This window comes from Homalodisca vitripennis, chromosome 2 (assembly GCF_021130785.1).
Source record: "Homalodisca vitripennis isolate AUS2020 chromosome 2, UT_GWSS_2.1, whole genome shotgun sequence".
In the NCBI taxonomy this organism is placed as follows: Eukaryota; Metazoa; Arthropoda; class Insecta; order Hemiptera; family Cicadellidae; genus Homalodisca; species Homalodisca vitripennis.
The window spans coordinates 225,203,482-225,225,751 of record NC_060208.1 but is presented as its reverse complement, the minus strand read 5'-3'; the positions used below and the strand labels follow the sequence as shown (position 1 = coordinate 225,225,751).

Here is a 22,270-nt window from a genome sequence, read left to right as displayed (position 1 = left end):
CAGTTTATAGCTGTCCAATCTTAAATATGTTGTTGATACTATAATTTGTGGGACTAAATTTTTCAACATTTTTCTCTCTTGCAGTGTTTACAATAGTTGAAGGTTTTTTGAGCAATTTAACTTTTAGAAATAAATATTACTGCCATTTCAATTTTATAAAGACAAGTAGAAGCAATTGGCTAAACATGCTGCTGAGCACGTCAATTAATTCTAAAATCTAAATAATCAATTGGTTTAAATTTAAGATTGAAGTAACTTTTCCAAATGTTATTCTGTGCTACTAATGACATAGCAGCTGGATCTTTGAATGTTTTAGTTGCGTGATTACATTTTGTGGTTATTTTCTGATTTGTTCTGTTTATAGTTATATTTTATGCTTCCTGAAGATGCGGGTATCAAATCCCACGAAACATAGATACTTTTTATCTGTTGCTTCATTCCAATAAGTGAAATACTATAAATATAAATATACATATGTACCTTATATTTTAGCGTTGAACTTTTAAATGGACAGCTAAAGGCTAAAATAGTGTACGTCGAGGCTACATGGGGATTTCAAAGGTGAATAACGTTAATAATAGGAATAAAGCAAAGAACTTAAAAAAAAAAACTGTAAACAATCCACAAGGTACACACTCCTGAATAGCAGTGGATTCCAGCAGTTCTACACAGAATGTGTTTTACTAGAGTTTTATTGTCAGTATAAATATGTCTATGGTATTGTGTTCTTAATCTGTTTAATTTATACAAATCTTAATAGTGTACGTAGCTAAGTGTAAACATGGGAACGAAAAGGAAAGCGGATAGTCAAGTTCCAGCAGAAGAAAGTGATCTTTTATCAATTAGACCCTTGTAAGTAGGCCTTTGTTTATGAAATCTGTAAGCCTACTTATTAATGAACCTTAGAAGTGCAGCAGTCTAATTACTCTGTATTAGCAGGCTACTTCTGGATGTTTAGTAGGCAATTTTTAAACACTGTGTTAAAATTATAGTAACTAACTTAACCTTAAAGTATTAATTTTTTATAGATAATTATCCAGAGACATTTAATATTTGCAGAAGAATAATATAATTTATGGGGTAGACTTTAATAAGTGACCTACACTCGTTATTCGGTTGTTTTTGTCTGATTGTTTGACTTTTTTATCTGAAGGCATAATTCAGTATTACAATTGATTTAACTTAGCATATGATTTCACCTTATTACTTATAGCAGTTTTAATGTAGTAAACAATAAACAGTAAGAAGTAACTAATATTTTTAGACTGAAAATGGTGATGAATATGAGGAAAATATGTGAGATATTTCTCACAAGTGATGAGATTAGTTTAAGTGGCTTCAACATGTACGTTTGGCTCCTGGTAACCCATGGGGAGAATTATTTCCTCCATTTCACAAAAGTTCTTCTCATTGCTATCAAGCTGGGCAAGTTATAAATATTGTAAGATTTCTTTGATATGTAACTTAATCTAGGCCTCAGTAGGTTTTGTTGTTTTGTAATGTTTGTGTTAAATTTATGTTTTTTAAAACTGAAGGTATCAATTTACATTAACGTGACCATGGAAAGGTATGTTAATTTTTTTTCCTGAAAACTACAATTTTTCCTGAAAACAATATTGAAGAAAACATTCGTCGGCAACAAAAATTAACGTAGCTACGATTTTTTTAAATCCTCTGAAAACTGTTTTTTGACAGTTTCTTATAACTCCGTGTCTACTCAAACTCTGTAATAGCCAGATTTTAAAAACCGATTATCATACCAACAACGAGAAATTATCGTACTTTCATATAAAATAATCGTACCAAAACACATTTAATGAAAAAGTATGTTATGTTCGTATAATAAATTATGTTATAATTAACTTTTGGTTTGTTACTTGTATAAATTTGTCCAAAAATCTTCATGGTACGATAATAACTACCCATCGTGTATCTTACTGGCTCATAAAATCAATGAAATTATCGTACCTCTGGCAACACTATCCATATTTGACAGTTTGGTATTACTCCGCGCCTTCTCAAATAAAGAAGGGACGCCATTTTGAACTACTGTTGTTCCTCCGCGTCTATTATTAACCTCCTAGTTCAGTAGTGGTAATGGCACACCTTTGTGTTGGATGTTCGGTATCTCACGTGGAAGCAATTCATAAAGACGAGTATACGTTAATCCTGTCAACGATGCCTGCCCGCTGCTTTTTTAGAAAAAAAATTAACTCGAGCTTGCAAAAGTCGAATCCTAGATCATGAGATGCCCCTGCTCCTTAACGCAATAATGTCCGAAAAGCATCAATATGCACCTGTGATAATAATACTTGGCTATAAATACCCAACCCATGAAAAAAAGTCCATTTTCCATGGTCGTCACGCTAATGTAAATAAATACCAAAACTGTAACGTACAAGATTTTTCTTGTTATGGTCATTTATTATAACTCTTATTTTGTACGATTTTTTCATATCGAAGTTGGAGATATATCGAACAATTCGACAAAAACAACCAAATAAGGAGTGTAGGCCGCTTATTAAAGTCTCCCCAATTTATGGGTAGAGTATGATAAACGGACCCGGTTTTTTATATTGAAATTATCAAACAATATTTAATTATTATACCCATCGATATAATCAACTAGGCCTAATATTAATTAATTTTAACAATAACTTAATCATCTGCACCTACTGTACACATATTTTATATTCTAATACACAAAGACTATTTGCTGTACCTTTCTTGGTTTAAAGATGTTTGTTTTGTTGTTATGTTTTGTGTACTATATGTCAATTTTCCTGTCACCAGTCTTAATTTTGTTGTTTGATTAATGGTTATGGTTCTTTTATTATTTATGACATTACATAATTCTTTAGGGTAGGGTACGATTAACGGACCCGGTTTTTTATATCGAAATTGGCAAATGATATTACTTAATCATAACCATCGATATAACCAATTGATACTGATTATTTATTTTGAACAATTAACTTAAATAATCCATATCAAACAGCTGTAAACACTCCAGTAATACATGTAAGGTAATATTTAAATTTTACATTTAAGTATCATTAGATTATTAAAAATGGCAGTCAATTTTAGAAAACTACACGACATTGCTTTAAAAGATGATAAGACATGTTTTATCGTGGCTTCAACATGTTGGATTTGTACCAAATAACCCATTATTTGTGAAATTTGTGGGAAAGAAACAACTGTAACTGTTAGAGGGGCAAACATGGTCCTCTTCAGTTTTCCTAATTTTGGTTATAATAACTTGTTTGATCACTGGAAATATTAAATTCATATTTTAATTTAAAACATATGATTGTTATTGAGGACTCTAGATACTTTTATATCGATTGATAGTCTTGGATTTTAGATGCGAATATTAGGTATCGATGATTACATTCTTCGATATAAAGAAACCGGGTCCGCTTATCTTACCCTGTCCATTCTTTAAACTGTTTCTATTCACTTGAAACATGTGACTTGAATTTTTTATTTTAGATACATTGATATCGATTGATAGTTCTGTTTTTCAATATATAAAGTATCAATGATTGTTATAAGCAATGTAAAAACCGGGTCCACATATTGTACTCTGCTCTAATTTATAATAACATTTTTGTACAGCACTAAACATGAAGTTTTATGAAAAGAAAGAAATATTTAAAGGGTGGAACTAGGGTGACAGACAATTTGAATTGACAGAGAAATTTTGGGAACATTCTTTTAAAAAAAGGAGGACGAATCCATAAGCAAGTTCTTATTCAAAACTTTTATTAATTCACTTAATCTGTATGTTCATACAAGTTAGTGTCATATATTATATATTGCAACAGTTTAATTAAAAGAAGTAATATTATTGTCTACAGTATAATAAGCGGCCACCAACACGTTGATGTTGATATCAATTTTAAGTACCGATACTATCGAACACGACATTTAACCTATAGATGTCCTAAATAATTATTGCCAGCTTTCTTTATTTAGACTAGTGAGTCATTACCAACACTGTTGTTATTTCTTTTATGTAGGAGAAGGCTAGTGACAATGACAAGGACAATGGCAATGAATTTGCAAATATTGGCTAAAAATGTTGTTATAAACACTAAGCAATGTTTTAAATAGCTGGATACAGCTTGCCTAAATTGTCTTAGAAAAATCTTTGAACATTTTGGGTTCTTTTTCTTGAGATAACAAGTAAATCTTCAATGCAGGATACAATTTAAGAACTTCTCAATGACAGAGAAAAGGCTAAGCCACCTAGTTTTGCAGTGCCATGTTGTTGGTGAATCTACCGAGTCACAAAAATCTTTCAATTCTCGGTACACACTATGTTTATTAAGAAATAATTATGAATTTTCATCACAAAAGAGTCAATGTCATAACTTAGTAAGTCACTAACTAGTAATACTGCAACCCTGTGCAATTTATCTGTCATTCAGTAATTTTCTACAATTATTGTACCAACTTCAATTTCTTTTTTAATATTGACATATATTAAACAGTGAATGTTTTTTTAAAATTTATTGTAGATGAAAACAAGTGTTGGTGAGATTAAATAACCCCCCAAATAACTAACCACCACGTAATCCTCTGTCGAAAATAGTGGCCTCTGCATAATATAAAGTACCTATAAAACTTAATCTCAGACCAAAATGAGTGCTTTAAAATTTTTTTAGTTCTTAACCTGTTGACGAGTGCGCACGGCATTTGCCGTGCCCCTATGACGGTCCATACTGAGTGACAGACTGTTAGGGAGTAAAACAAAAAAAATTTTTTAAATGTTAATAAACTTGTTTATTATAGTTTAAATGTATATAAAAATACATTGTAGATTGTTAAAATCAATATCCTCGTTTTAAAACTTTACTAATATGTGATACTGCTCAAAACAAGGATATATACAAAGGGCGACCACATGTTGAACATTCATAGCTGGTTTCTTTTCTTCTTTGTCCAGTTCGAGTACTGTGTTTGCATGCACACATAGCACTGCCTGAGTAGTTTTCGCTTCTTTGGGTTATTCTGGGGGAGTGGCCTTATAAAATGGCGACCTTGGAGGCGTAGCGGGTCTTGTTTCCCCCCTCCGTAAAATAGTTTTTTACATTATCACCAGGTGCCACCACGATACAGGACTAGTAACACTGTACAGAGACACTATTAGGAACAACTGAAAAGTTCCAAAAATCTCCACTAGACGTCACAGTAAGTCAGTGAGAACGAATTGACAGTCATTAGTCTGCAACGGAAAATGCCCTGCCTCCTCATACGGGACCAAACGGCAAATGCCGTGCACACTCATTTGGGTATGTTTTGCTGCACTCGTCAACAGGTTAAAGGAGTAAAATTGATGACAAAATTAAATATCAGTCATTTTGGAGAAGTTAGAATAAAACTGTTAAATCTCTGATTAGGTTTATTTAGCTTTATTACTAAGAGGATCTATTCGAGATCTTGAGAAAGCTCTCAGTTGTTATTTAAAATTCGATTACAAAAATTAAATAATAACATGAAAAAGTACCCAATTGACCTAATAATCATTAGCATCACTATCTGAATCATTGTTATTGTTTTGATATCAAAATGTGTGGATGGATTTCCTTTTTAGACGGCTTGTATTTCTCAGAATAAGTAGTGAATCCTCTCCTTATAAGAAATATGTCGTCTCTCAAATATAAATTCAGCTAAAGGGCTTTCGAAGATAAGTGCTTTATATATCTGTACCACATTATATTTTCTCTTCACTCCCCTTCACAATCTTTCTACTATCTGTGTGTAAGTACCAGTACTTGGTTTGTACGAGTGATTTACAGTCAAATGTGTAAATCTTCCAAATTGAAGACAGTTATATGTCTTCCAACAATCAGATAGTGATATTGTTCCTGTCAATATTTATTCATTTACGATTGGTAACAATGTATCACTAAAATATGTTTTAATAAGTACTAAAAGTACTTATTGGAGTCACTTTCAATTTTACCAAAACCCTAGCTATGATTTCCATTTCAATTGATCGATTCTATTCTATTTTCTGTTTCATTTTCGTCTCCTGATTTTGGTTTCACCAATTTCTACCACTTTACTAGTCCTACCAATAACCTGAAATTCTTTAACAAGAACAGCTGAGCAAACTTCTTACAAATAGTTATTACAGTCTGTAACTTTGGTGTTAGAAATGTCCAGTTCATTCAATAGAATATCGTACCTTGAAAGTTTTAGTAATGCCCAGTAAGCTGCAAATGAACAAATAGTTATCTTATCTAAATTGTTTTAAAACCAATGATGGTTATATTGGTATATCAATTTTATTGCACTGAATCTTAATCTTTTTTTGTTTGCCAACGTATTCTGCTCAGTTGAAACACTGGAATACACTCTTAGTTTCAAAACCTTTGTCGTTGAGTTTAGTACATATGTCAAAACCAATCATAATTATCATACCTTGAATAATATACCTGAAAACTGAAATTTTCCAACAGATTTTAAGAAGAAATATATTAAAATCTTTTAATTGCTGTACACAACCAGTCTCTTGTTCTACAGTTTTTCTACAGAATTATTTGTTAAAGTTAGGCCTTTTTATTGTATTTAATTATTTGAAGTCTTAAATATATTTTAATTGAGCTTTATTGACTGTTGAAGGTTTTGATGACATTTCTGCTTTTTCAGAGGAGCTGGGCAAGAAGTTGGAAGATCTTGTATTATGCTCGAATTTAAAGGAAAGAAAATCATGGTAAGTGTTTATAAGCTCTGTTCATTTTCTCTTTGTTATCATATTATGTGTGGGACATTTAAGAACAGACTTATGGTAATAGCCTATTTATTTTAAAAGTTACTATTCAATATTAAAATGGTTGCAAGGTCAATACATTGTTTGTTTTACTCATTATACCATTCCTAATATGAATTTTCTGCTGTTCCTATGTGAGTGGTAGTAACTACCAGTTTGATAGGAATATTTCCAGCCAGTGCTGAAGAATAGTTTTCTTGCTTCACTTGCAAAGAATTGGTAAGATGCTTCTCAAAGACGCACCCACTCTTATGCGACAGGCCAAAGTTATTTCTTAAGATGCTCAATTTATTAATAACTTAGATTATGGTAAGTTTTTACTGGGTAAAATCTGCAGCACATGGATATTCAGTGCCAAATTACACTCACATAGTCTCTGGCTATAAAACTAGTGTTGAAATACAGTAGCTACGGAAATAGAACTATAAATACATAAAATGTATTTCATGTATATAAATATGTAGTTCCAGTAATTCATTGCATATAAAAGTGTATTTAAATATGCGTGAAGGTAACAAGACTTTTTAGAACATTTGGGACTGTAATGTGAAACAAAGAAAGTTATCACTGTTTCGATATTTGCAATCTTGATTTATTTCTCAGATGGATAACATAACAAGAAACTAGGTTGAAGTTAGCAAAACATACCAAAGCATTTTGACATGCAAAAGTCTGAAAACACAATAAACAGGCTGCGTTTCAAATTCATACATACTATCTTTAAAAACAAGCGCACCGTAAAACTAATTAATTATTTTAAATTTAACAAAAGAACACAGGCCAGAATATCAATTGCAGATAACTCACTCAGTGGTCAATGACAAATGGTCATGACAATATGCAGCTAATACATAGATGAAATGATACGACTAGTACAGGTTAAAATAAAGAACGCAAGGACAGCACAAGATTGAAGCGGATTCTGTAATACTTTGTTCCTTCCTAGGGTGCGGCTGGCCGTAGAATCGACATTCTCATACATACAAGGATTAGAAACGTACACAGTCTCCCACCTACTTGAGGCCCTAGGATTCTGAAAGGAATGTCATTCCAAACTCAAATAATTATTACAATACAATACAATACAATACAAATTCACTTTATTCATAATTTGTACATAACATGTAACAAACATAAAATGGCGTCAGTTTATAATATGTACCATACATTACAATAACCATGGTATCATAAGATAATACAAGGTGCATAATGCCTACTCAATCTACAAAATTTTTATTCTAGGCCCATGAAAAATCGGTCATTATAACAGTTATCATTATGTACAAGATTACTTTGTGTATTTTACATTTCAGTCCTTAAGGCTACTAACTAAAGACAAAAAACTCATCAAATGAATAAAGTGGTCTACTAATCAAATACTGCTTTAGCTTATTTTTAAAGTTTTGAAAATTGTCAATTGCTAAAATATCTTTAGGTAAATTATTGTAAAATCTAATGCCTGCAACTATTGGTTTTTTCCTTGTGAACTGCAAATTAATCTGTGGAGCTGCCAATTGATTACGGTGTCTAGTTAAATAGTTATGGAAGGTGCCTAATCTAGGTAAGCTGTAATTAGCTTTCCTTACTTCTAATATCGTGTCCATAATGTAAAGCCCATAAATAGTTAAAATACCTAAATCCGAAAATATTTGTTTCACTGACTCCTGTCTCTGTAAATTTAACATAACCCTCATAGCCTTTTTTTGTAACAGCAAAATACTTTGCAAATTAGCATTACTGGTTGCTCCGTACAAAGCAACACCAAAAGAAATATGCGAGTGAATATGTGAGTAATAAACCATTTTTAAAGTTTCCAGATTACAATATTTTGAAATTGATTTTAATGCGTAAAGACCAGAAGATATTTTCCTTTGAATTACCTGTATGTGACCATCCCAAGTTAAGCATTCATCCAATGTCAAACCTAGAAATTTAATTTTATCTACTCTTTCTATTTGTGTGTTCTGAACCTCAATTTTTGGCTGTGGACTGAGTTTATTTTTGTGTGTACAAAATGAAATATATTTAGTTTTATCTGCATTAAGTGACAAATTTTTTTTCACAAAAATAATTATATATTGATGTCATATTTTGGTTTGCTATATTTTCTATTTCGTTTAGAGATTTATGAGATATAACTAGGTTACAGTCATCTGCATACAAACACATCTTACTATTTAAATTTAATACAGTATTCGGTAAGCCTTTAATATAGCACAGAAATAATAAGGGGCCAAGTATAGAGCCTTGAGGGACTCCATATTTAATTATTTTCATTTTTGATTTAACAGAGGTTAGTTGCCCATTCTGAATATGAGGAAGTTCAACGTATTGTTTTCTCTCTTTAAGATAGGAAATAAACCAGTTCAACGGCACACCCACAATTCCTAAATGTTCTAATGTTCTAATAAGAGTATAATGGCAGACTCTGTCAAATGCTTTGCTGAGGTCCATAAATATACCGAAAGCACGATTACCCGAGTCCACAGAATCCAGAACTGACTCCACAAACTCAATTCCAGCAGTGATGACAGATCTACCCGACCTAAACCCATGCTGCTCCTCCTCAAATAACCCATTAGTTTCTAAGAATTCCACTAACCTAATATGCATTACACGCTCAAATATTTTGGAGAAGGTTGGCAGTATTGACAATGGACGATAATTAGTAGGATCAGTTGTACTACCTTTCTTAAAAACTGTTTTTATTTTAGAAATTTTCAGTTTTTTTGGAAATATTCCACTCACAAAAGAAGAGTTAATAACATGCATCAATGGTTTAATCAATAGATATTTTGCATTTTTTTATAATAGGCATAGGGACATCGTCATACCCCGCAGAGAATTTATTTTTAAAAGATGATATGACTTTATCAAGTTCGATTTCGCTTAAAGGCTTTATACGAAGCTGTTTGATGGGTGGATTTTGAGTATTTAAATTATTACTATTATGGTTAACACAGATAGGGAAATTTTGAACTATACTGTCATCTACAACATTTATGAAGTGACTATTAAATATTTCACAAACTTTGTATGGATCGGAGCTCATTTGGCCATCTGCAATCAATCTAATGTCATTGTTTCTTTCTATTTTAGGTTTTATTTCTTTATTTATTATTTTCCAAGTAGATTTGCAGACATTATCAGAATTCATGATTTTATTATTTATAAATTCCTTTTTTGCATCAATGGCATTTAAATGATATCTTTTTTTTCTTTCATTAAGTAATTCTTTTGTAGCTCTATCTTTTGTTAACCTTACAGTCTGACTTAATGCAATTAATTCTTCCTTTTCTTTTTTAAGTTCATAGTTTATCCAATTGTCCTTATTAATGTTATCAACCCTGGATTTTACTAATGGAAAACACAAATTAAAATAATACATAAATATGCCGTAAAAAGTGTCATATTTATGTTCTACTGGAGCATTGTACAGATCTAGCCATGTTTCTGAAGCTAATTTTTTAACAAATAAATCATTATTTTCTTTTGTAAATTTTCGTTTTAGTTGTGAAATTGGCTGGTTTTCTTTTTTATTAGGATAAGCTATTTCTAACAGCTGAGCATCATGATCAGATAGCTCCGTGACCAGACCAGAAACCGAAAGTTGTGACTTATCAATATTAGTAATAATATTATCTATACCACTTTCAGAACCAATGGTAACCCTTGTAGGAAAATTGACAAGATATTGTATGTTGTGTTGAATTAAAGTATTCTTCAATCTATTATGGGCTGAATTCTCCTTTAAAACATCTATATTTATGTCCCCTGCCAGAATTATATTTTCATATTTAGTAAGTAACATACCTAGAGCAATGTCAAGCTTATTCAAGAACACATTATCATACATTATGCCAGGAGTTCTGTACAATCCAACTATAATTATTGACAAATTGCCTAGTTTACCATCTACTGCACAACACTCAAATTCTTTTTCACTTATTAATTCTGTAATTTTTGGAATATTAACAGTTTTTAATTGTGTACTACTTTTGCTGTTAATAAGTATCATAACTCCTCCTCCTCCAAAAGTTTTGCGACAGAAAAATGACTTTATTGCGTAGTTGTTTACTGTTGCATTTATTACTTCAAAATCTTGCAATTTATGTTCCGAGAGAATAACAATATCTGGATTAATTTCTTCAAGTATTATTTCCAAAGCAAGTTTACGGGAGCTGAAATGTTGAATATTTTGGTGGAGGATTGATATTTTAGATTTATTTTGAACTTTAGTTTTTATTTTAGAGAGAGAGGAGGAGTTATTCACATGGAGGTGAGTTTTTAAGTTTGAGGCAAGAGTTGGTATGAATTGTCCAAAAAATCTGATTGCTGTTGCTGAGGACTGACATCCCGGATTGAGGTCTCCGTAGGGAAAGACGTAGAAGGTGGAGTCTCTGGGTGTATGGTGTCGATATCAGAGGTAGGCCCTACATCAGATGCTGCACCAGGATTCAGCTGGATGACAGGAGAGGACTCTCGTAGGCAATAATTATCAATGCCTTGTTGAAGAGTGTTTTGTTCATCTGTGGGAGCTGAGCTGCTTCTTTTAGATAACATACTTGCAATCTTCCTGGCAACTTCTGCTTTCCCTCGTCTATTTAGATGGAGCCCATGAGTCGTGAACAGATGTCTAGGCAACAGATGAAGAGGAAGTAGGTTTAATCCTGAATTTTTCATTGCATTCATTTCTAGTTCTGAGTTAATTGTAGATATCTTTACGTCCAGATGAGAAACATCATGCCTCATAGGAATAGTGCCTAATATTAAATTAGTGTGCTGGGTTTTATTCATGAGACTAATCATATCTTTAACGAGGCTGTTTACTTCTGTATTTTCCACACTATTGGTCCCTGCCAGAACCAGAATGTAGTCGTCACCTCCCAGGTATTCTCCTAACTCTTGCACATCTTCCGTTACTTTCTTAAAGCCAGCCCCTGGCCTCACAAACGAACAAACATTGTAAGTTGTTCTTTGTTCAATAAGATGTCCTAAGTCACGGCCATGGCTGTCCGATAGAATGATTACATTCGGTCTGTTGGATTTACTGTTATGTTTGGGCAAAGTCTCAGGTGAATGATTATTTACTTTGTTTTTGTTTTGCTTTTGGGAAAAATTTTTCTGTCTAATAACAAGTTCATCCTTATCCTGAGGGTCAATGGTTGCAAGCTGACTATAGCGGTTTTCTGAGAAAAAATCTGAACTAATAATATTAGGAGTTAAAGTCAAATGTGATGTTGTCCTGATTGGTGATGCTTCACAATTGGTTAGCCTTAAGGGTGGAAAACAATTGAAGCATTTTTTATTGAGATCTCTCTGCTTATTTATTTCTATTTCTGTGTTTTTTTAGGTCTTGTTGAAGAAGTTCAATGATACATTGAAGCTCTTTATTTTCTGCTTTAAATTTGCACAGCTCTTCTTTCAAAATTTTTGTGTGAAAATCTTCATTGTTTATTGGATATTGTACTTTACTATGGGTTTCATCAAATTGCGCTAAAAGATTGTTTTTTTCAATTAGGGATTGTTCAAGTGAGATACATTTATCAGTCAGGGCATCGATCTGGTACTTTAGGTCCAAATAAGAAGGAGTATTCACTGCTGCATCAGTTTTACCATTTCCCGTATTAAGGTTTTTTGAAATAGTTTTTATTGGTGTGGATTTGCTGTTTTTGTGTGATGCAGGTGTTATTTGATAGGAAGTTGAGTTTGTTTTATTTTTCGTGGTAGGAGTAATATATACTATTCCAGCTTTGTTTGTTTTATTAAGTTTGGTTTCCCAAGCTTTATCAATGTCTATCAAGGCTTGCTTATAGTCTTTTTTGTGTTTATCTGTCACTGCTTCAAGAGTAAACTTCATTTTGTATTCTTGGAAATGACAAAGATCACCCTTATTGAGGTGTGCAACTTCATTAGTGGCAAAAAATTTTACTTTATATTTAACAACAGTTTTGTATGATTCTGTATCAATTTCAATAACTTTTGCAGGCCAGTGAGGAAAACCTTTAACTTTGCCAAAAACCAAGTCATTCACTGCAAAAGAAATGTTAATAGGCATTTTACTTCTTTTTTTTTACAACTAAGTTAATAAATCAAAGTCAATAATTATAACATTGTGAACTTACAAGTTCACTAATAACTTGTAGTAAGCAGTGTAGTTAGCTATAGCAAAAGCCTATATGGTTTGAAATGATAGCATCATTAATAATGGGTATAGTATAATAGGGTTGACCTTGAACTATGTTCAGATGTTCAAACAGCTCAGTCAAGTGTTAGACAACAAGAATCATCTGGATGCAACCAATGTCAAATGTAGTGTACCTTTTCCTGTCAAGCAACAGTCTTTATTACAGATAAAATCCTCATTAATTTTTGTTTGTTCAATATTAATTTACAGATATTGAATCCTCATTAATTTTTGTTTAATGATAGTCTACTGTAAAAGAAAATTTATAATTCCATCCTCAAGATGTAGTTTTTATTAAATTAAAAACATTAATGGTTATCACAAGTGATGTAGAATTCCCAGTAATTTAAATTTGAGGGAATATTCCAACAGTAATGGTTTTGGAAATAGACGACCCAAGCTATTTTATTTTTTTCAGGGTCTGTCAAAGCCTTCTATATCTCTGGTTGCAGGTTAAAGAAAAAGAAAAGAAAGAAACACGTCTTTATTGAGGCGAAATTAGGACCAAATGGCCCTTTCTTACATTTAACCTATCAAACAAAATTAATATTAATAGTGCAAAATAAGGCTTATTAACTAAAACTTACACTTACTGTATTCCATTCACGATTCAAAGAGTAGCCCGCCGCCCGCCACGGTCATCCGGTCCAGATATATTCGTCTCAGCTCCACAAACAAACCGTTCCCGACTCTCAATTTGTTTGACAGGATCTGGTAAGGAGTTCCATAATCTACAGGCGGTAACGGGGAAGGATCGATTATGGGTGGTGGTTCTGTGTATTGGAATTCTGAGACTTAGTGCACCAGACTGAGTTTTTCTTGGTTAGATCTGTATATTACATAAAATACAAAATGCATTTTGCCCTTGTGTTTATTATATTAATAAAAAAGAATCTGGATAGGTTGTAATATACATTATAAATTTGATACAGTTTTAAGTAACTAACGACCTATTGTTTCAGTGCGATATTTTCTAATTTTATTTGAAAATAATTTAGATATATATATCACTTATTGTTAAAATTTTTTTTATTTTCCAGCTTGATTGTGGTATACATCCTGGGTTGTCTGGCATGGACGCACTACCATTTGTGGACCTTATTGAAGCCAATGAAATTGATCTACTATTGATATCACAGTAAGTAATTTTGAGTTATTATTATAACTTTACTTTTTGTTTGATTCCATTAACTCTTTCGTTTACATTTTCTTATTTTTTATGAAACTCCATTTCTGTTGTTTCTACACCTCTATAATCAGAAAGAAACCTATGCATGTAAAATCTCGCCAAAATTCTCTGATTTCAGCAATTGGGAACTCCCATATCTGTACCGTATCACGTCTCACTACAAAAGGCTCAGGATTTTTTTGGGATTCAACAGGGACATAACATCATCAGAAACCCTTACCTACAAATATGGGGTCTTGCCAAACATCCTTGATGTTAGTGATGCGTTTTAGAGGGTACCCCCTATGTTTGCATTAGATTACATTGTATTTTAGTAGACTCAGAAGCTTGAGGTATCCAATAAAAGATGATCAGTACATAGTGTCATGTACATAGTGTTGCTCCAAACACAAAGTAGCTTAAATGCTAAAACACAGTTTGTCAGGAGGTCAAAAATAAAAATTATGCCTCATTCAACAATAGCAACATTTGTAGTCTTGGATATGTTTACATATAACGTATGTAAACATAATAACTTTTCAGGGGTCTATCCTGGGATCTCTATTGTTCTTATGTTACATAGAAGGTTTGCCAGGGGTTATGGAAGGGTTTGGGTGGTGTTGTGTGTCTGAATGCTTAAAAGTGTTACTAGAGGTATAAAAATATTAAAATTGTATCATATATTGGTCTAAGTAGTATTAAGGGTATTTTACGAAATTAATCTTTTGTTAAATTGAGACAAATATAATTATATTTATGTTTCTACAAAACAGTTCAGGTCAAATTTCAACCCTGACATTTTTCTAGACAATTACAGACTTAAACAAGTAGACCACTCAAAGTTTCTAGGGCTTATAATAGATAAGAATTTAACTTGGCATAAACATGTAGATTATTTTACTAATAGGATGTCAGCTGGTCTAAATGCATTGTGACAAATGGCAAAAATTAGTAATTTAAATTAATATATTTCTCATTGATACACTCACATTTAGCGTACAAAATACGCATTTATGAAGCAACAACAATAAGAAACTTAGATAGGTTATCGATCCTACAAAAAAAATCTTTGAGTCATGAAACATTTAAGATATACAGATTCTGTTAATCATATTTTTTCTCAGCTTGACATTTTTATGATATATTCATGACATTTATTTGAATCAATAATTTATGTTAAACAATTATTTGATCCTATACTAAAAGCTATTGAACATACATTAATATTAATTTTAACAGACATATTGATCAATACAATCTAGAATTTATAAAAAGAAATACATAGTTGTGAGATATTCGCATAATCTACCAGCAAAATTTATAATGGGAACAGATCTATTAAAAGTTACAAAATGAAATATAACATTATTTGACTAAGTTGTCTTTGTAGTCTTCTGAGGAATTTTTAAATATAAAACTAATGAACTAATTTAAAGAAGAATTGAAGATAAATTGTTGATGTAAGTTATTATAGCACACTTAAACTAATGTTACCATAAATAAAGTATACATTTAAATTAATATTAGTATTTAGTTTTATTGAAGTGACCCTATTCATTGTACGTTGTACATGTTAAGAAGTAAAGTGATTTGGCTATGACTATTTTAGGATGGCAGTATGTGAGATCTCATTAAACATCCCCAAGGTTTGTGATGGGTGTTAGGAGAAATCTGCATCTCCGAACCATTATCGTGTTTCACTATAATAGGCCCAGATATTGGATTTCAGACATTTCCCATCAGTATATCTTATAACGATAGAAGACTTCATTTGGAGGATTAAAACCTATAATAAATAATAAATTCGTTTATCTGTCGTAAAACATGTTACATGCATTGACAAAGTCTAATTCAGCTACAGACTAAATAACATTGTCTCTAAATAATATTTAATAAGTATAATACATAAATATTATATATATATATATATATATATATATATATATATATATAAGACATTAATTGTCTAGTTGAAAATTATACTAGTTATATCATGAGTTTATCTTAAAACAATCATTAAAAGTCTATTTTGTTAATAGAAAAAAACTCATCAATATTATATAAAGGGTTTTTTAACAGCCATTCATAAAGTTTATTTTTATAAATTTTAAGAGGGTATTTTTCTATCAAATGTTTTAATTTGTTATACACCTTCAAGCCAATTATAACATGACTATTCAAAGATTTGCTCAGTCGACAATATTCAATTAAAATGTTATTTTTGTTTCATGTGTTATAATTATGTGTTTGTGTATGGTTTATTAAGTCCTTATTATTTAAAATGTAAACAGATAAGTCAAACAAATATAAATTAACTATTGTAAGTATTCCTTGGTTAATGAAAACAGGTTTACAATGATCAAGATATTCAGCTTTACCAACAATTCTAACAGCTTTCTTTTGAAGCACCAGTATTTCCTGAACTCTAGCACTATTTCCCCACAGTATTAATCCGTATCTCAAAATTGACTGAAAGTATCCAAAATATGCAGTCCGAACATAATTATCACTTATGCAGCAAGATAGACGTATCAATAAAAAAATAATTCTAGATAATTTAGTAGACAGAAAATCAATGTGAGGTCCTACCCTCTTCCTCACTAGAAATACTGCTTACATTTAAGTGCAGACTAAACATGTGCACAAAACTTAAAACTAAAAAGTGTGAGGTGGAAGACTGAAGGTGAAAGTGTGCTACATTCCCTGATGTGTGTGACACGTGTTGTCTAGTGCTCTTGGTTCTGTGTAGTGAAAATGCTTGGGTTCATTCTCAAAAGTCTAGACTTTTCGCTGTTGTTGCACTAGTCAGGTATTGCTTGTTCTTTTGACGTACAACATATTATATTGTATAATTTATTTTAGTATTTGGCAAGTTCATTACTGCAGTATTAGGGATTGTTGACGTCGTAGGGGCAGATTTCAATCCTTGAAATGTAGTGTTCTGTTTTTGGAACCTATAATGATGGCAAATTACCAAAATCCCATTTTTCTTTCAGACCAGGAACTTAATCAGAAACCCTCACCTACATATATGTAACTCTCCAGATATCCATTAGGTTTCTATTAGGTATTTGGAGAATTCTTGGACCTACACAATATAATAGGCCCTGAAACTTGTAGAATCCAACAGGAACATCAGTAACTTTCATTTGTGTAGATTGAGATTCTATTTCTAGATTGAATTCCCAGAATTTCATATTTAAACACCTGTCAGTATTAATACTGAAACTAATTTTTAAATTGAATTTTTGATGGCTCTTAAACTTAGACTATATGTAATTTTAAAATCATTAATGTCGACTTGAAGTTCAGTTTTGTGCGTATTTTTGCAAAAGCTTTAGTATAAAAAAATAATTTGTTTTTAGTTTTCACTTGGACCACTGTGGAGCGCTGCCATGGTTCCTTATGAAGACTAGTTTCAAAGGCAGGTGTTTCATGACTCATGCTACAAAAGCTATATACAGATGGTTGCTTTCGGACTACATAAAAGTTAGGTAAGTTCACATGCTTGTTTGTTTTGTAATATGATCATGTTTTCCAGAATTTATTAGTAACATTTATTTATCTAACAAACTTGTTTAAAATATACATTTTATACCTTTACTATAGTTGTTCTTAAAAGATAGTTCTAAAAGTATTTCAATATTTCTACTACATTTTTTTACTACATGTTCTAATTAATTTGAATTTTTTGATTAACCAGTTTTACTGCCAACTTAAGAGAGACTTCCCTATCCAAGTACATATTTTAAAGCAAGTGTGAATGAAGAGAGAAGGTACTTAAGATTTCCCAGTTGCCTGAAGGGTGATTAAGTAAAGTACAATTTCAAAAGAACATGTGAAATCTGATATCTGCAACTACCGTCCAATATCCCTTTTTCGGTAGCATGTAAAATTATTGAGATGGTAATCTGTCGCATTGTACCTGGAGGAAAATAAACTTTTGGCTTCAGAAGATCCAAATCTTCTGATATAGTGCACATTCATATAAAATTTCATTTTAGATTAAATTTGTCATCCAACATAGGTTTGTCTAACGCTATTATTTTTTAAAGAACTTTTTCCGATTTTTGACTCTACCATCCAAAACATCTTCTTTGATCAACAGACCTGAATCTGTGTCTCTGTCTATGCCCTAAAAGCAGAAGAAAAGTAATGTGGCATCAGTATTGCCAAGTCTGATGGAAGCAATAGGTTTTTTTTTTATTTAATAGACATTGTCTTGAAGTAATACAGAAAGTAACCTCAAAAGGGAGCGGACTGGTAGGGTTTTGTGGGAGGAAGTCCCTCATCAGCATTCTACTGTGAATGCTGACTATCATAATTTTCTCTACATGTGAACAAAAAATGTGGTACTCGTATACGCAATTTTATGATGTGTGCTTTCACAACAAATTGCAATGAAAAATATGTGTTTGATGTATTTTATTTTATTTTTGTTGTATGTTTTCTGTATAGTTTAATTCCTGTATAGACTAGATAAGCATAAAAAATTTCATTTGAACTTCTTTCACAAGTGGCTTTTTATTTTAAACTTAGCTATAATTTTTTTGTATTAACCCATTTTAATTTGTTTAACTGTTTGTAATTTTATGTTATTACTGATTCAAGCACAAGAGTTATGTGTCAATGATCTGTTACAGTAATATAGCAACAGATCAGATGCTCTACACAGAGTCAGATCTAGAGAACAGTATGGATAAAATCGAGACGATCAATTTTCACGAAGAGAAAGATGTCGGAGGAGTAAAATTTTGGGCTTATAATGCTGGACATGTGTTGGGAGCTGCGATGTTCATGATTGAAATCGCTGGAGTCAAGGTGAGTTCATAAAATATTTATGTTGTATAGATAAAACTATAATTGAAAAAGGCATAAATTTTTTAGTAATCTATAGCTAAATATTTGTGCGAAATCTTTTCTCTGTCTGTCTGTTGGTCACAGAAGTTACTTTTGAGTACTAAATTGTTTCATTTTTTACATATAACAATTTTTGGAGCAAAATTAGATAAGAAAACCAATTTATGTAATAGTGCCTAGCTTTAAGAGTTTTCCAACCCTTTATTTAGATACCGGACTTTAAAAAAATCTCAATTTAAACATGACAAAATTTATAGATTTTATGGATTAGAATGAATAATACATCAGGGACCTCTGTATCCTATAAGGACATTTATCAAGACCATACATTAAATTAGTGGAATCAGCTACTTAGTCAACTGTAAGTTTAAATTAGACAGCTATAGGTCCCAATACTAAATTGGAGAAAAAATAATAAAACAGAATAGAGTCAAATAAATAAATGTGGGGTAAAATGTGGTCTTAACAAAGGTTCACTTAGAATGAACATATTTGAATGTAAAAGGTCTGCCAATTAACATATTTGTCACTGTCGTGTTTCTATCAAACAATCACCATTTATTATTGACGATTTCTCAGTTGTCAATAACCGATAGTTGTAGTTGCAGTTATGACCTGCATTCTTTAGTTCAGTTAATTAGTGTTAGTTTTGCATGTTTTAGAGATACTTGACACACAATATGTTTGTTATGATTACTGACATCTGCGTGTAACAACTCATTGGTATGATTTATTCACTCTAACCTCTAACACGTTAGATTAGTTATCCACCCGAACAATAGAATCAGAATGCAAATCTCAAAATGTATTGTTACTGCCTCTTTTTGTGTTGTTTAATGATGACAGATAAATGTTTGAACAAAATTGTATTACCTTTAAATTTTTAATGTTATTATCACTCACTCACTCATGACTTGTTGCGATGTTGGATTTGTGTTGAAAAAGGATGAGTAAAGATTAGTTTAATATACAGCAATTATCCACAGTATGTTGTTACTTTTTGTAGGTACTGTACACTGGCGATTTTTCTCGGCAAGAAGATCGTCACTTGATGGCTGCAGAAATACCAAGTGTCCATCCGGATGTGTTGATTACAGTGAGTATTTTCACATAATTGAAAACGCACATAAATAAAACAACGTAATTGGGTTGTGATTCAACTGACCTTATTTCAAAATTACTGCTTATATTGCAGCCACAGGAATCTACTTAATGATAGTCTTATAATAAGTGTGATTCATTTGTAAATTGTGCAGTTTCTGTAATAAATATCATAATTGCAGGAATCAACGTACGGCACGCACATCCATGAGAAGAGAGAAGAGCGCGAGAGCCGGTTCACAACGCTGGTCCATGACATAGTGAACCGGGGCGGGCGGTGTCTCATTCCTGTATTTGCCCTGGGGCGGGCCCAAGAACTGCTCTTGATTTTAGGTTGGTACGATTATTGTAGTATCATGGGTTACCTCGTAGGTTGGACCATAAAAAAACTCCACTGAAATCGAAATCGATAGTGAAATGATTGTTAACCAATTACCAATATTTAAAATTACATTATGTAATAATTATTTCCACTTAGATTTTCGATGGTGTCTAGAAGCGTACTAAAAACCAAATCCTTTTATGTGAATGGCATTAGATCTTGTAACAGAGTCGGAAATGGTTGGTTCCTTTACAATGGATATCAAGTAAGCTGATGTAAATAACAGGTCAAGTTGGTAGTTGATTTTTTTTCAAATGCCTGTAATATCAAATACCCAATACTTTTCCAAACAGGATATTTTTGCAATTTTATTTTTTGTTGGCCAACAAGACTGTTGTTGAAGTGGAAAAACAACATATTGCACAAATATGTAAATATTTATATTTTTAATTCTAGTAAAAAAATTATAAGACACATGCTATGCCACGTGAACATTTTCTGATGAAAGTGGACGTTTATTGCATTGTATGAATAAAATTTCATTTCATGACATTGAAGCTCCATAATTATATTTTGAATTTAATTCTATAAGGACAACTTTATCAAAATCAGTAATTTTTAAGTATGCACAATGTTGTGGCTTCAGAATAAGTGTCATTTTACTGAATAAACAATTACTTTTTACAGCTGGCTTTAATACATTTTGTTACTATTTTCTCTTACAATAATTATAACAATTGTGTACATGCCTTTTATTCTAATTAGACCAGTTTTGTTGCATGGGTAAATAAATTCCAAAAATTTAGTCATTGTAAAATTATTTGTATATATATATATAATTAAGATTTCTATTTAAAATGTTATAAGATGTTGTGTCACTCAGTTGTCTTTTTGATTCGGTAATGTAATCCTTTATATTTATGATTGCACTTACACCCCCCTTTTTAGTAGCAAGTATTATCATGTCCTTTTTATGTTTTAAAGAATTTATAGATTTTTGCTGCAGTTTTGTTAAAATGTTATTTTTGATAAAATTATCTGCAAATGTAGGATTAGAAATATTAGAAATAATTACATTTAAAAATTGCACTATTGGGTGATCTTGATTCAAAGGTGGAGGATCCCAATCCAGAGGAGACTTAAACTTTATAAGAGATTTTAAGTATTATCATCTGCTTCTTCATTATGATTGTTATTTGAAAAGTAATGCTTAATTCTAAGCTTTCTTGAAAACTATTTCTTTAAAAATTACGCATCACGTAATTATAACCATAGTGGAGATGTCTATTGTATTCTCTATTGTGAACTTCTTGCATTGTGAATTCATTAAAATATCTGATTTGTTATGTTATAATGTGTATATTTGTCCACAAACAGATGAGTACTGGGGCCAGCATCCTGAATTGCACGAGATTCCGATCTATTACGCTTCCTCCCTGGCTAAAAAGTGCATGGCTGTCTATCAGACTTACGTGAACGCCATGAATGACAAGATTCGTCGTCAGATTGCAATCAACAATCCTTTTGTCTTCAAACACATTTCTAACCTAAAAGTAAGTCCACTAGTTTCATGTTTCACCTTTGACTGGATTATAAAACTCATTAACCCCTTGAGTGTGAACATTCCGTCCTATGAGAGCAGTCCAGCTTGTTTCCAGATACTGGTATTGTACTGGCAATTCAACAGGTATAGTTTTATATTTTTATATGAAGACATACAGGGGATGCAATTTTATACTGATTACACTAAGACTTTACCACTAAGGTCAAATTAGTATTTAGTTTTCAGGGATCATTTCATGGGAAAATGAAAAAAAAATTTGTAGTGAAGGAGAGCCTATTGATGCC

General features: G+C 31.6%; 1 protein-coding gene across 1 annotated transcript in view; it reads left to right on the top strand.

Annotated features, from left to right (window-relative positions):
- Positions 1–628: 628 nt before the first annotated feature.
- Positions 629–22,270, top strand: part of LOC124355445 (cleavage and polyadenylation specificity factor 73-like) — a 35,767-nt gene continuing 14,125 nt past the window's right edge. The window contains exons 1-8 of the mRNA XM_046806587.1: positions 629–852; positions 6,664–6,727; positions 14,012–14,109; positions 17,505–17,633; positions 18,783–18,960; positions 20,006–20,095; positions 20,283–20,433; positions 21,800–21,975. Of these exons, the coding sequence (XP_046662543.1) occupies positions 782–852; positions 6,664–6,727; positions 14,012–14,109; positions 17,505–17,633; positions 18,783–18,960; positions 20,006–20,095; positions 20,283–20,433; positions 21,800–21,975 (957 nt within the window). The 5' untranslated portion in view covers positions 629–781. The remainder of the gene's footprint in view (positions 853–6,663; positions 6,728–14,011; positions 14,110–17,504; positions 17,634–18,782; positions 18,961–20,005; positions 20,096–20,282; positions 20,434–21,799; positions 21,976–22,270) is intronic.